At 45.8% G+C, this 13,130-nt stretch overlaps 1 protein-coding gene across 1 annotated transcript; it reads right to left on the bottom strand.

The window, feature by feature from the left end:
• Nucleotides 1-2,042: 2,042 nt before the first annotated feature.
• On the bottom strand, nucleotides 2,043-12,710 carry srl (sarcalumenin; the record flags this gene model as incomplete). Its single annotated transcript, XM_084570235.1, has 6 exons — nucleotides 12,635-12,710; nucleotides 5,579-5,671; nucleotides 5,270-5,365; nucleotides 3,278-3,394; nucleotides 2,960-3,193; nucleotides 2,043-2,854 (listed from the first exon to the last, which is right to left on the bottom strand). Exons 1-6 carry the CDS (start codon nucleotides 12,693-12,695, stop codon nucleotides 2,043-2,045), a joined length of 1,413 nt encoding a protein of 470 aa, XP_084426361.1. The 5' UTR covers nucleotides 12,696-12,710.
• Nucleotides 12,711-13,130: the final 420 nt, after the last annotated feature.

The following is a 13,130-nucleotide window of genomic DNA, read 5'->3' as shown; positions in this document are numbered from 1 at the left end:
TTTATTCTTTATGATCACGCTTCCAAAAATTGGGCCATGGTTAATTCAAATTTTATACCAAACAAACAAACAAACAACAAAAAAAAAAGTGAATCATTAACTACTTCAATGGGACACACAGTCATTCAACATCTAATTCACAACTAAATGATGATAAGTGACTCTGAAAAATACCAAAAGCACAACCACATGATGTCATGAAGCCTGAGATATCGACCAACTATGAACTTCTTTTTTTTTTTTTTTTTTTTTTTGAGCGTTTACTTAGTGGTCTGTTATCTTTTACACTTTTACACAGCACTCTCTAGTGGGCATGTCCTGGTTCTGCAGTGTAAACATACCAAACACATCCGGTGGAGCACTCACACTCAAACAAATAGAAATAATGAAGCTTCCTTGGAGTTTGATATATGCATCTGGAGCATGCCTTAGAATTGAGTTGGATAAAGCAGTAGGAGGGGGTTAGTGAGAGAGGACAAGGAGGGAAATGGAAGTGCATTTGCTTGTGAGTCATATTAAAGCTTTTTTGGGGGGGTCTTACGACCGGTGATACCTACCTATTCTGTAGGACTTTTTGACATTTAAAGCATGATTTGGCATTTTTTTTAATTTTGAAAATACATTGATTTGATTTGTGGCTGAGAAAGCAGCAAACTTTCAGGCTACTCATATGCACACTTGGGACAGTTATTTAGATCGGCTGCATAAGACCTTATGAGTGTCACCCTCTAACGCTGTGGAGGCAAGGTCAGTATTTGGAGTTTCCTTCGTTCCATAGAGGTCAGGGGTCAACTCACGAGTCCTCCACTTCACCTTTACGTCCGTCTCACTTTTTGCAAGCTAAGAAGTCCACCATCGGAGAGATCAACCACCAAAATTTGTCGGTGCGCGCGAACACACACACACACACACGCTGAACGTCATACAGAAAAATCACCAGTACATGTTTTCTAACCTGCAGAAGTAAAATAAACGGATAAAAAGAGCTTAGTTCAAACACGTCATTCGTGTGTTGTTTATGTGGTCACTCAGCTAATATAAAATAAAAGCTGGGAAGCTTATCATGAAAGGAAAAGAAATACTTCTTAACACAGTATTCAGTTTGTGCCAAAGACTGGCAAATTTATAGTCTCAAACAAAAACAGTAAGAACAGTTAAGAGGTGAATTAGAATTAGCATACCCACTCCCGCTCTTTAGACTCTGACCCTTGAACCCTGACCTCTGCTTGTGTCACTGGTTGTCAACAACCAAAACTGACAAGCGTACAAAACTAAGAGAAAAGAAAAGAAAAGAAAAAAAAAAGGCTTTATTGTTTTGCACGGCCTGATTTGCCTCAGGTGTCAGTAACACGAGGAAGCATTACGTGTGTTTGTTAGAAGAAAAATACATGCATCTGTTAAATGAAGTGGGATATCTAGCATGCAGTGTTAATCCGTTTCAAAAGCAAAGGTTTGGATGACTACCCAAACACAAAGGCTTTTTATAGCACCCGACAAAAACGCTCCTCTTGAAGCTTGTGGAATCGACCCGCTGCAATGCACTTGTCATCGTTTTACAAAATAGATTTCCACTTTTTTCTGTTTTATTCACATACAAGGGAGCTGGCATTTGACTATTTCAGCCTTAGGATTTCCATTTTTTTATTTCATCTTAGGCATTCATTTCCATTTGTTTCTTCACATCATTAATTCCCCAGCCCCAAAGTCCCACACAGTCCAATGTGAATGCGCAAGGGAGAGAGGAGGGCGTGTGTGTTAACAAAACTTGGTGGCGTGTTCTCATTTCTTCTGCACTTGTGTCCTTAAGCTGCCTTATCAAACAATGACCCCTATCTCCCGCTATCTGCATCATTCTCACAGTACCTAAATGCATCTCTCCTGAATCTCCTGAGGAAAAAGAAAAAACAAACATTAATCTTCTCTCATCTGTCTCCTCAACAATACAAGCGTTCTGACAAAATCCAGGCTGGCTTCCACCAGACCCCCTTTCTCTTCTCCTCCTCTTTCTCCTCACTTCCTCCACTCACGATATTTTGTGTCTCTCAGTTCTTTCGATAGCGGTTCTTTGGCTTCTCACCACAGCCGGTCGCCTCGCAGGAGGACAGGCCAGGCTGTTTGCCAGAGTTAATGCTGCTCAGAAGGGCAGGCAGCTCATTGGTGATTGCCCTCTCAATTTTTTCCAGCAGGCAGCCTCCAATGTAGGAGCACTGAGCTGACAGAGGCTTGAAGTTGGTGATTGGGTTGATGCCAAAGAAGTCACGGTAAGCGTCACGGTTCGGCAGGTCAAACTTGCTGACGTTGGTCTTCGCCAGGATGGATTTGAAGATATAGAACTTGTCTGGGTCGTCCACGATCTCCTTGAAGACTAGCTCGGGGTCGCTGAAGAAGCTCATCTTCTCTTTAAAGGTCTGGACGTAGCGGTCTACCAGCAGGCCGTGGATGCGCACACGGATGCCATGCTGGCGGATGAAGGCAATCTTGTTCTCCATGCGGTTCTCAATCACCTGGTTGAGATCTTCCAGGAGTGAAATCTCCTCTCGCTTGAAGAGCTCACGGCTGGTGTCAGGTGCGTAGTCATATGGCCAGAAGGAGCTGACATAGACACGGGGTGGTTCAGTCACATTGATGAGGGGAGCTAAGCTCCAAAAGAGTGCTCCATAGACTCTCATTAAGTCCTGGGTGGCCAGGTTGTCGGCTTTGTTTAGGATGATGCGGATTTGAGACTCACGACCCTTCAACTGCCTGAAGAGCATCTCCAGCTCAAGGCCAACGTCCAGCTTGGTGGGGTCAAACACCACAAAGATAAGGTCTGCGCGGTCAATGAACCACTGGCACACATCATTGAAAGGATAGCCTGGTAGGAAGCAGAAAGTAAGAATCTGTTACAAACAAATATGGAGGTGCAAGCTGTCTCTTTCTCAAAAGGTGGAAACCGAAGGTGGATCTCCTTCTCTTTTACCTCTCTCCTGCTGCTTCCGGTTCTCAATGATTCCAGGTGTGTCCACAAACGTCACACGCTCCAGCAGCTTGTGGGGCATCTCAATGCCGATCAGCTTTTCCAAGAAGTTCTGGCCAAACTTCTCCAGGGGAGAGAAGGAGCGAGAGCTGTCTGCTGCCATGACAATCCCCTCAACGGAGCGGATCTTTTCTCCGTGCATGATGACAGTAAACTCAGAGGTAGTAGGCTCAGCCCCTAACGGATTAAAGTGAAATGTGAAAGTTTGGCACGTTGAATGTTTTTTATTGCCAATTTAAAAATGAAGAGCGTGGATCATACCTGTGTAGAGCTGATACGGGCTGTCGCTCAAGCCCAGGAGGTAATTGATCATGGAGGACTTTCCTACGCTCCACGGTCCAAGGAATAGCACCATGGGCTTGGAGGTAATCTCGCCATCTGTCGGGCAAGGAGATGCAACAATGATTAAAACCTCAGCAGGATGGCTAAATGTTGATGTAGAACCTTTTTAGGTTCATCCCAATCTTTTAGAAAGAAAGAAAAAGTCAAATGTTTGAGCTGTTCAATGGTGACTGGTTTCCGAAGGTATGCCAGCTAAACAAATGTTTAACCGAAACATCAATCAATCTAAATGGCGTATTAGGGATTGTTTCTGGGATGAACCATAGACACCAAAGAGCACATCTGAACAGCACTCTCACTTCCAATCCAGAGCACGGAGGAACATTTTTAAGGATTAGAAAGGACGTAAACAAAACAAAGATCGACAAAGAGACATACGTTGAAGCTTTTAGGGCGTTTAATAGCGTCAGAAAAGGTTAAGTCGAGTGCCGCAGCCAACATCTCACGACACACAACAAAGTACAACTGCAGTGGTTTCAGAGCAAGCTGTGTGTCCCATCGCAATCTGCCATGATTGCCGTGAGTGGACATGGTGCAGGGGTGGCAGGGTGGAAGACTTAAATTCTGTAACGTCCTTGAATAAATTCAAAGAAAGCACAAATGTGCCCACCCCAGATCCTGAAGCCTTTAATGATTCAAAACCAAAGAAGTCAGTTCACTCCAAGCTGAACACTGACCACCCTCCCACCAGTGTGCCCTCCTCAAATCTGTGTTTCCTGTGCTAAAGCCAAAGCTGCACATGCAACCCCCTCCAAATTTTACTTTTAACCGCCCTAACTGCACAAAGTAATAATTAGTCTGTTGCTACTATACACAATGTGCAAAAATAACACTAGCAAAGCTTCAAGTCTAGTCAAGTTTGTTGACGTTTTGCTCCCTTTTGATTCAGATAAAACTGCCGCTGCTAACGGACTGAAGCTTTCACCCATGAATCACTTTGGTGACAGCCCAATCAGTGATGTTGGATTGGGCAATGGCCAAAGTAAAGCATGCGTGAAATTTATGAAGACAAATGAAGGGGCGAAAGGAAGGGGCTGAGCACTGCAGGCAGTGCCATGCACAGGTAAGCTCTACCCACACCCACCTGCGGCTGAGTCCCCCAGGGTTCGTCCGGGGTAGGCTGTTAGATGATGGGAGCAGAGGGGTTGGGTGGGGGAGGGACAGGAGAGGGTGGAGCACAGAAAAGTGAAGGGAACAGGGGGTGGAGGAAAGCTCAGTGAGGGAGTGAGGTTTCTACAGGCAACAGGGAGGGGTGGAGTAACAATGTACATGAATGGAAGGGAGATCCTGAGTGGAATCTAGTTCCATATTTGACCTACAGTGTGTCAAACATGTCTGTCAACAAATGGATGCAGTGTGGCCAGGCAATGTGGTCAATTTACTCCTGTCTATGAGTGTAAATGTTTGTTTAGAGACAAGTTGATTTTGTTTTTTGCATGCAAGCCAAGCCTGGAACGCCACAAGGTGGCGACCTTTAATTTATTGTGGGACAGTTTGTTCTGGGGAGTTCAGTGTGCAGCTTAGCGTGTTGAGGTTACTGTAAAGATACAGTGCAAAACTTAAACCAGGACATTACCAAAAGATTTAGGAGGAAAATGAGCGGTAGGAAGGAGAACAAATATTTTTTTTTGCAAAACAGTTCATTACAGTTTGAGCTTAAAACACAACATAACTACTTCCAAAGGGTCCCTGCAACCGTTTATCTGCACGGATTCTGGAGGAGCCCCGAAACATTTAATCTTACTGTGTTGGTTGATGGCGTAAAGATGATGCATAAATACAAAGCGGTCAACAACATCAGTGACTAAAGCAACCCAAACGAAGGGAAAAAAAAATAAAAAAAAATAAAAAAATCCACACAACAGAACAACGTGAGGCAAAGCGCAGGGCCAGCTGACGCTTCTACAGTACCTGAGATCTCGTGCTGCCTCAGTTCGTTGTACTTGTAGGCCTGCTCCATCGGCTTAATGGACGTGTGGTAGATCTTCCGCAACCTCTGTATAGCCGCTGGAGGCAGAAAGGTTAGAAATGAGGTTAACCAGAGATTTTCACATTTAAATCAGCTCGCTCTTTTGCAGGAAAAAAGCAACGAAGACGAGCAAGAAAAATCTTTGCTATTTGTGCGCATGATATTCTGACTCCTTGCCCTGCAGTCTGTTCATCAGTCACCTGCATTGACGTGCTTCACTGAACCTAACTGTCAATCTGTCAAAGCCTCACCCGCATAGTCGGCCGCTTTCTCTTCAGCTGCGAGCCGCAGGGTCTCATCGATGTGAGATCTGTCCCTGAGGACGGAGGCAAAATCTTCCTCTTCTGCAAAAAAACAACGTTAACAAGGTTAAACTCAGTAACACTCTTCATGATCATTCAAAAATAAAGGAGACTGGTGGTCAAATTCTGGGCAAATGGGATTTCTGAATGCAAATGAGTTAACTCCACTGCTGGGAACTCAAGTCTGACTCAAAGATAACTGATGTTAAACACTGGATGATGGATTTAGATGATAGGTTTTCTTTGTGAAAGGAAGGAGGGAGCTCTGTTCTAGGCCTGCACGTGCCTTTTCCAGTGTAGCTTCCATTTTTGACCCCGACACGCAGGGCAAACGTTTTGGGATGTAGTGATTTCCTCAGAGACATTTCATCGTGTGCTGCGCTGAGGCAGGAAACTGAACCACATATCACAGGGGTCTTCAATGTCTTCCAGGCCAAGGACCCCCAAGGATATAAAGAAAATATATAATTAACCAAAACTTTCATGACCCCTCTGCGGTACCTCCGCGGACCCCCTAGGGTTTGCAGACCCCCTGTTGAAGACCTCTGACCTATCATATATTAAGGTGTACACAGAAGCGAATGAGGCGTGTCCCATCGCAGCGCTGTCTGTGACTTATTTAAATATCATCCAACACTTATATTAATTAATATTAGGTTATTTCTCTCTGTAAGTGACAGACTCTTCTCTGTTTCTCTCTATGTGCTGGGAGAGAGGGAGGGGAGGAGAGAGAAAATTCTCGAAAAAATATTTGCTCACCGGTCATGTCCACTTTTGAACATCTCGGATTACTTAGATCACAGCTGTTAATACAATCAGCTCTCAATTTAGAAAGCAAATGCCGAAAATAAACGGACAAAGACATGTGTTTGGCATCGCCACGGGCTTCAGAACAACGGCAAAGAGAGACAGGGGGACTTCCCCGGGTTTCGTAACAGCTCGCGAGGAGGACTCAGAGCGGAGGCATATATCAGTGCCCCCCATCACCGGTGCGGATGAGACAATGATGCGCGATCCTCTCCCTGTTCTCGTCTATATTTACCCTCCAGTCGGCGAATTATCAGGCTGCGTGGCCTGTCCTTGTGTGCCCAGGCCTCAGAGCAGGCCCTCCCCATTACGCCTATTGCTGCTCGATATATATAGGAGCGGTTGGGAAGTCGCACTGGTTCACACTTTCACGTCCCGGGCCTTCGTGCGTCTTTGTATCCAAGATACCAGACACTCCCTTAATAGAGATGTTAAAGAATTTTCGAGATATTTACAGCTTGTAAGTGGAACATTGAAGCTGATACAGCAGCAGCAGCTGTGGGGTTATTATTTATAGTCATTCAATTGGAAAGCAGACCGTGGAAAGCAACTGAATATATTGTTTTATAAATGCATCGTATACGTACTTCCTGTCTGCACGGCCCAGTTTAATGCAGACTCTTATAAAACTCCTGCATGATCACAATGCATGAGAAGCTGATGATGCTGCACGAGGCGCAGAGCTCTCGTCTCAGTTTGATCTGACCGTTTACCAGCTCTTTTAGGTCTTATTCCAGAGGGACAAACATGTCAAATGTGTGTTTCTTCGGTCAGCGTTTTACTGTCTGCAGCAACCTTCAGCGTGTTCTGCTGTTTATATAATCTATCACTGCCACTGTTTATTATAAATATAAACACTGGCTGGATTAGCAGCAGGCCCGCGTTAGAGCTAGACGCACTAGAAGTCAGAAGTTCACTTAAATATTCCTTGAAACACACCACCCGGCATCCCAGCGCTTTATAATCTGCTCATTGAAATCTTCCGCCGGTATCCGAACCAAAACTGTACTATGAAAAGACCCGTGCCACAACAAAGCGGAGCGGGATGATGACATTGTTTTCTACGACTAATAATAAACCGTATATCAACCGCGAGGAGGCCCCACCCCGTCAGAGGGCAGCGGCGCCGCGGAATCCTGCACCACAACCTGGAGCCGAGCCAGCGGCCATGTGGTCAGCGGCTTCCAGTGTCTCTGGCCCCCGGGAGTCAGAATGGCACTCGGCTTTGGCCAAAACCAACGGCGCATCAAATGACAAGCTAAACCATCCCGAAGGCCTGTTTGTTTACAAGCCTGAAGCAAAGTCGTGTTTGGATTCGTGAACTGAAGAGCTTTTAAAAAAAATAAATAGATTGGCAATCAGTAAAAACGAGCTGGGATTAGTAAAGTTGACGTTCGTGAAAAAAAAAAAAAAAATCCAGGCAGCTCTGGCAGTCGGTCGCATGATTTGATTGCATATCAGAGAGGAGCATTTCAGCACGCAGCCAGCTGATAATGCAAAGACCACACCATGTCATAAGGCTCGGGCTTTTCACACACACACACACACACGGTTGGTTGGTCAAGGAACAACGCAACACTACTGATTCTCCCCGAGTCAAGCTGCTAAAAATAAGGCCGTGTAATGCTGCTGCCAGCACGGTGCAAGAACAAGGGAAACCAGAAGGTTAATAGCCAGAATAAAAGTAGTGTATGAGTAACACTGCTAAATCTAAATTTAAAAATGTCGTCTCGTATTAGACGGGCTCGTCATGATTATGCAACAACTTGAACTCTGCTCGGTGCACTATAAGAAAATAAATGTACATATTGCAATTTACACTCAGGTTGGTAATATGGTCAATTTAGCTACAGAGGAACGTAACACAAAAGGGAACTGAGGTAACCGTAGCACACACTGGTTGAAAATGTTGAATGGACTGAGATGAAAGCTTATAGAGGCTAATTGGCTTTTGAAGAACGTATCCCATCTCTTCCACCCTCTACCATCCTGTCACCGCGGCACACAAAGCCTACACGAGCTCCTGCGGCCCGTCTCGTCGCTCAGAGGAGTCAGGCCTTTTGACACCGCCGCTCTCGAGCGCGCCTTAACCGCTGCGAACTTGTTAACGCCTTTCAATCCAGTCAATCCCCGACGGAGGCCCCCCCCCCCCGCGACGGAGCCTCGCAGAGATCAGAGCGGTAATGTTGCCCCGCGGACGGCGGGCCTTGCGTCAGTTCAAAATTAACCCCGAAGGCGCCAGGGGAGTTGAACCCCCCGGACATCTGTGCCCGGAACCTTGTGTCCTCGCTGAGCCGGTTGCCACACAACCCGCCCTCAGTTTGGAGAAACAGTCTGACGGCATCGGCACATCCTGCAGGAATGCTGGCGGTTTAAGCCTACCGCTGCCTCGGCGGCAGGGTAGGTCATGCCTCAGCTATAGACGCCGTGTTCAGTCATCTGGGATTATTTCAATTAACAACTGCAAGCCTGTTTAATACCGTGTCTTACACATAGACACTGTAATTTCTACATAAAGAATGACGCATCCTGAAAACCGGCACAGATGAAAGAACTAGAAGTTACAGATTTATTTTATTAAAGATGATTTAAGCAAAGCATACAACCAGGGAATATCCTAATGTGTGTCATGCTCTTAGGTGCATCTGTGCCATGTCATGTGTATTTACACCGTATATATTAGGCATCGCATGTGAAATCCGCAGGGTCATGTTCCGCTTGCAGGACACCGGGAGGTAAATTGAATTAAAGCGAACACGATGAGGGGAGCAGGCCTGGAACCCCCCAGTTAGAGGATTTACCCTGAGCTTGGTGGGATTCAGATAACCTTAACCGAAGGCCACTGGAAAGATCCAGGGGGGAGGCGTGGGTTTCACTGAACTTTAAAGAGACTGGATGATCGTTTTACATAACCACTAGTTTGCCTTAACTGTAAAAATGCGCACAGTTTTTCCTCTAGTTGGGGTCAGAGGTGGGAGGGCAGTCAGCAGAGCTGGTGGAGGGTGCAGCGAGAAAAGGCCACAGATGGCAACAGGTGGCACAGCTTGTGGCGCTAGTAACCCCCCACCCCGTAGTCAGAAATAGCCCTACAATGGGTCAGAAGACGGACAGAGGAGGGGGGCAGAATGGCTGCCGCCCTATTTTAAGGTTTTGACTGTTAGTCAGTCTGGAGACTTAGAGACATGCACATCCCACAGTGCTGACTGTGTAATATGCAGGTCTGTACCAGGACCGGTCGATGTACGATTTAAATACGATTCATGGCAACAAAGCACAATTTTCCTTGCGACAAGAAGTTAATGATCGTAAATGAAAGGCGCTGTAAGTCCTCATAGAGGTCACAGACCCTCCTCAAAGTAAGGCGCGAGTCCAAAGGCACGTTACGTGGAGGTGTTGATCTGATGCCTCTATCCCCGCTCTCCCATTTGAGAGCCAGCAGAGGACGTCAGGTGCCCTTGGGAACGGGCGGCTTGTCTTGAGTGCGCCCCCTTCCACTACTACCAGCACTACCAGGGATGTCCCAGACATGCCACATGCCATCAGAGGGAATCACGTGGAGACTGTGCTCCTTTAACATTCAATGTCTCCCCTTCTGCAAGGGAGGGAGGGGGAGGGGCAAAGATGTTTTTACTGTACTTAGGACGGATAGAATTACCATTAACTATAAACACACCAGCGTAAAGAACTGATCTAAGCCTGGCAAGTGGTAAAAGTGTCATTTGGCGCGGGACGGAAATATTCTACACAACACAGCAGCACCTTCTAAAGACAAATCCAGACAACTTTGGACCATTTTACACTGAGCTAGCAGTTTTCTTAAAGTCCTGTCCCGGTCCAACACCTTGTTTAAAACACTAGACAACTGAACACAGCTCTTTCTTGGTCAATCAGCACCATTTATGAAACACCCGGTTGGAAGAGGGTTCTCTAAAAATCATCGTAACTGTACTATAACTACAGTAACCTGTGTTTACTATGAGTCACATAAAACCCCGGAAGTGACGGTGGAATTGCGGAACCAAGTTTGTCATGAGCTATGTCACAGCTGCAGTTTAATGTCTCTCAAGGAAGTTCGTGACAAAATCGAGATGAGGTCAGTGAGAAGTGCTCCCAAGTATTTCAACTCCAGCTGACCTGCTAACACCTGAAGGTGAATTCACACTGCTGCGGCAGTCATGTCCAACCTTGTGACGAGCAACGCTGTGACTGAAACTGCACAAGGTGCCAATCTTTGCTTAGTTTTAAATAAATGCAAGATTTTAATTGCTGTAAACCAGAGTTTGTGTTCAAACATTTAACTCATATTGCTCTGCAGCCTCTTTGTTAGTACATCAAGAGTTGCAGAGGTCCTACCAGAGCAGCTTCAAGTGACTCAGAGAGCTTTGTCATTGAAAGAAGCAAAATTTTGATCTTTAAGAAAGCCACCAGATCGCTTGAGCTTTTAATTGTAATGTCTTTAAATGCGTCAGTTTTATTTTGATTTATCTGTTGTTGTTGTTCCTTTACGTCACTGTTTCAACTTCATAGTCTCATCAAATTCCTTCTAGGGACAGGCGGCATTTGATGGAAAGATTATGATAACGTTGGATATTAATGTGCGCCGTATCTGCGCCTATGAAATAAAGCAGAAATAGAATAAAGAAATAAATTCAATGTGTGTTCTGTTTGGTCTAATAAACCAGGAAAGTGAACGAAGTTCATTCAATGAAATGATAGCAAGTTAATTTCTCATTACCCTTTCTGGTCCTCACTGGCGAATTACTTACTTCAGTGAACAAACCAATCAATAACACACATAATTTCACTCTGAGTTCACGATTCTCATAATTGTCCGTGCCCTACATGTTTTGCAATTAATGCTCCTGTGTGCTCTGCAGCAAATAATCCATACGCATTGCCCCTGTGTCGTACATTTAGAAGCCACCAAGAGACACCTGCACGGGACTGCAGAAGGGGTCCTTGAAAGCACGGGCCTGCAGTCACGGCCCGGCCCCTCCTGCCTGGAGAATGCATGTCCCTAAAAGGCCAACTGCTGGGAATAAATTGCGATTGTGACAGTGCAGAGTGACAGCAGCTGTGCAGGGTATCTAAAGGGAAGCATGGGGCTGGGAGGGGTGACGAGTCAGGAGGCTGGGAGAGGAGGTGGTGGTGGGGGTAGTGGGGCTGAATTGAGGGAGGGAGGAACTGCCGTGGATAGTGTTGGGTTTCAGGAGGCCTTCCAATCTTAGACACCTGACAGCAGCCTGGAATATGGAGGCCTGAGTCCGGGCTGCGGAGCAGAACGCCACCCCAAGGACGGACAGGGGTGACAGACAAGGGTAACAATAACCACGCTAGTCCAAACCTGGAGACCGATCTGTATTTCTGTAAAGGGTCATCTGAGTTTACTTATAGGTGATCAGCTCACCGTGATATTCAGCTCGATGGCTGCCGCGTGATACATTTTGATCGCCTATCGTTTATCACGATAGGAAACGCCCACAACTTGTAACGGATACAAATTCAAGAATGAAGCAAAGAGACTAAATCGGTGAATGCAGAAAAGGCTCGCTGTCCATCCGAGCCCCCACGTGGCTATTCTCATCTCCTTGGTTAGACTAAGACTTTCCATCAGCTGGTGCCATGCCTTAGGACAGCTGACATGCTGTCAGTGCACGGTGGAGGCTTTCGAGTGATCCTGAACTTCTTCTCTTTTAGAAACTCGCAAAAGAATGTGACAGCCAACATTTGCTCATGAATTAAAAACCATAGCTGCTGTTATATTGAATTTGTTCTGGATTAAATACAACAAAATCCGCTTTTTTTCAGGGTGCCAGCTGATTAAATAGCAGAATTTTTAAATAGCCTTGCTTGGTAGCAAATAAAAACCTGGGCTACATTTCTGTCTGTCTATCCTTGGCTGGCGGTGTACTCAGCCTCTAAATGCCAGTGCCATCCTTGGCCAAATTGCCCCGAGTATTGACTCAAAAGCCTGCCAGGACAACCTGCTTTTGGCCAAATGACAGCACATTCCCGATCCTCCTCCGAATCCCTGAAGAGTCACTGTTTGGCCACATAGCAGTCAAGAACGGCACTGAACATTCATTAATCCAGTCTTTTAGCCTACGTCACATCACTAATTCACTCACTGGCAAACAAACACGTACAACAAACACAGTGCAACACTTTAAATATAAAACATAATTTTTTGAGCCTTACCTGCTGTGGCCTGCAGAAATAGCAGGGAGAGGAAACAGCAGATTGAGACTGTACCCTTCATGGTGGCTGCCAGGAGAACTCTGATAGTTGCACACACTATATATACCGAGGCGGGAAGGTTAAAGTGCACGCAGAGAGACAGAGGAGGAGCGCAGAGAGGGCCAGCTGGTGGAGGGGCTGGGATCCGGGAGTTTGAGAGGTGTTACAGGAGTCGTAGCGTGCCACCGGGACTCTCCCTTTTAGAGAGGCAGGCTCCAGCTTGGGCCTGGACATCAGTCCAAGCAGAGTCAGTTGACATCTCGCTGACAAGAACCTTACGGAGTCAGACTCTAAATACATCATAAAACGTGACGTCTAGTGATGCAAGCTAGGTATTAATCTTCTCATATAATTCTAGATAAGAGAGTTTTATCTGAACATTCACTAACCTCAGATGAACAGACTGAAAAATAAAATTTTTAAGCTCTAAATTATTGATGGAATAATAGTGTTGAAT

This window comes from Chelon labrosus, assembly GCF_963514085.1.
Source record: "Chelon labrosus genome assembly, chromosome: 21".
In the NCBI taxonomy this organism is placed as follows: domain Eukaryota; kingdom Metazoa; phylum Chordata; class Actinopteri; order Mugiliformes; family Mugilidae; genus Chelon; species Chelon labrosus.
This window is presented reverse-complemented; position numbering and strand designations above follow the sequence as displayed.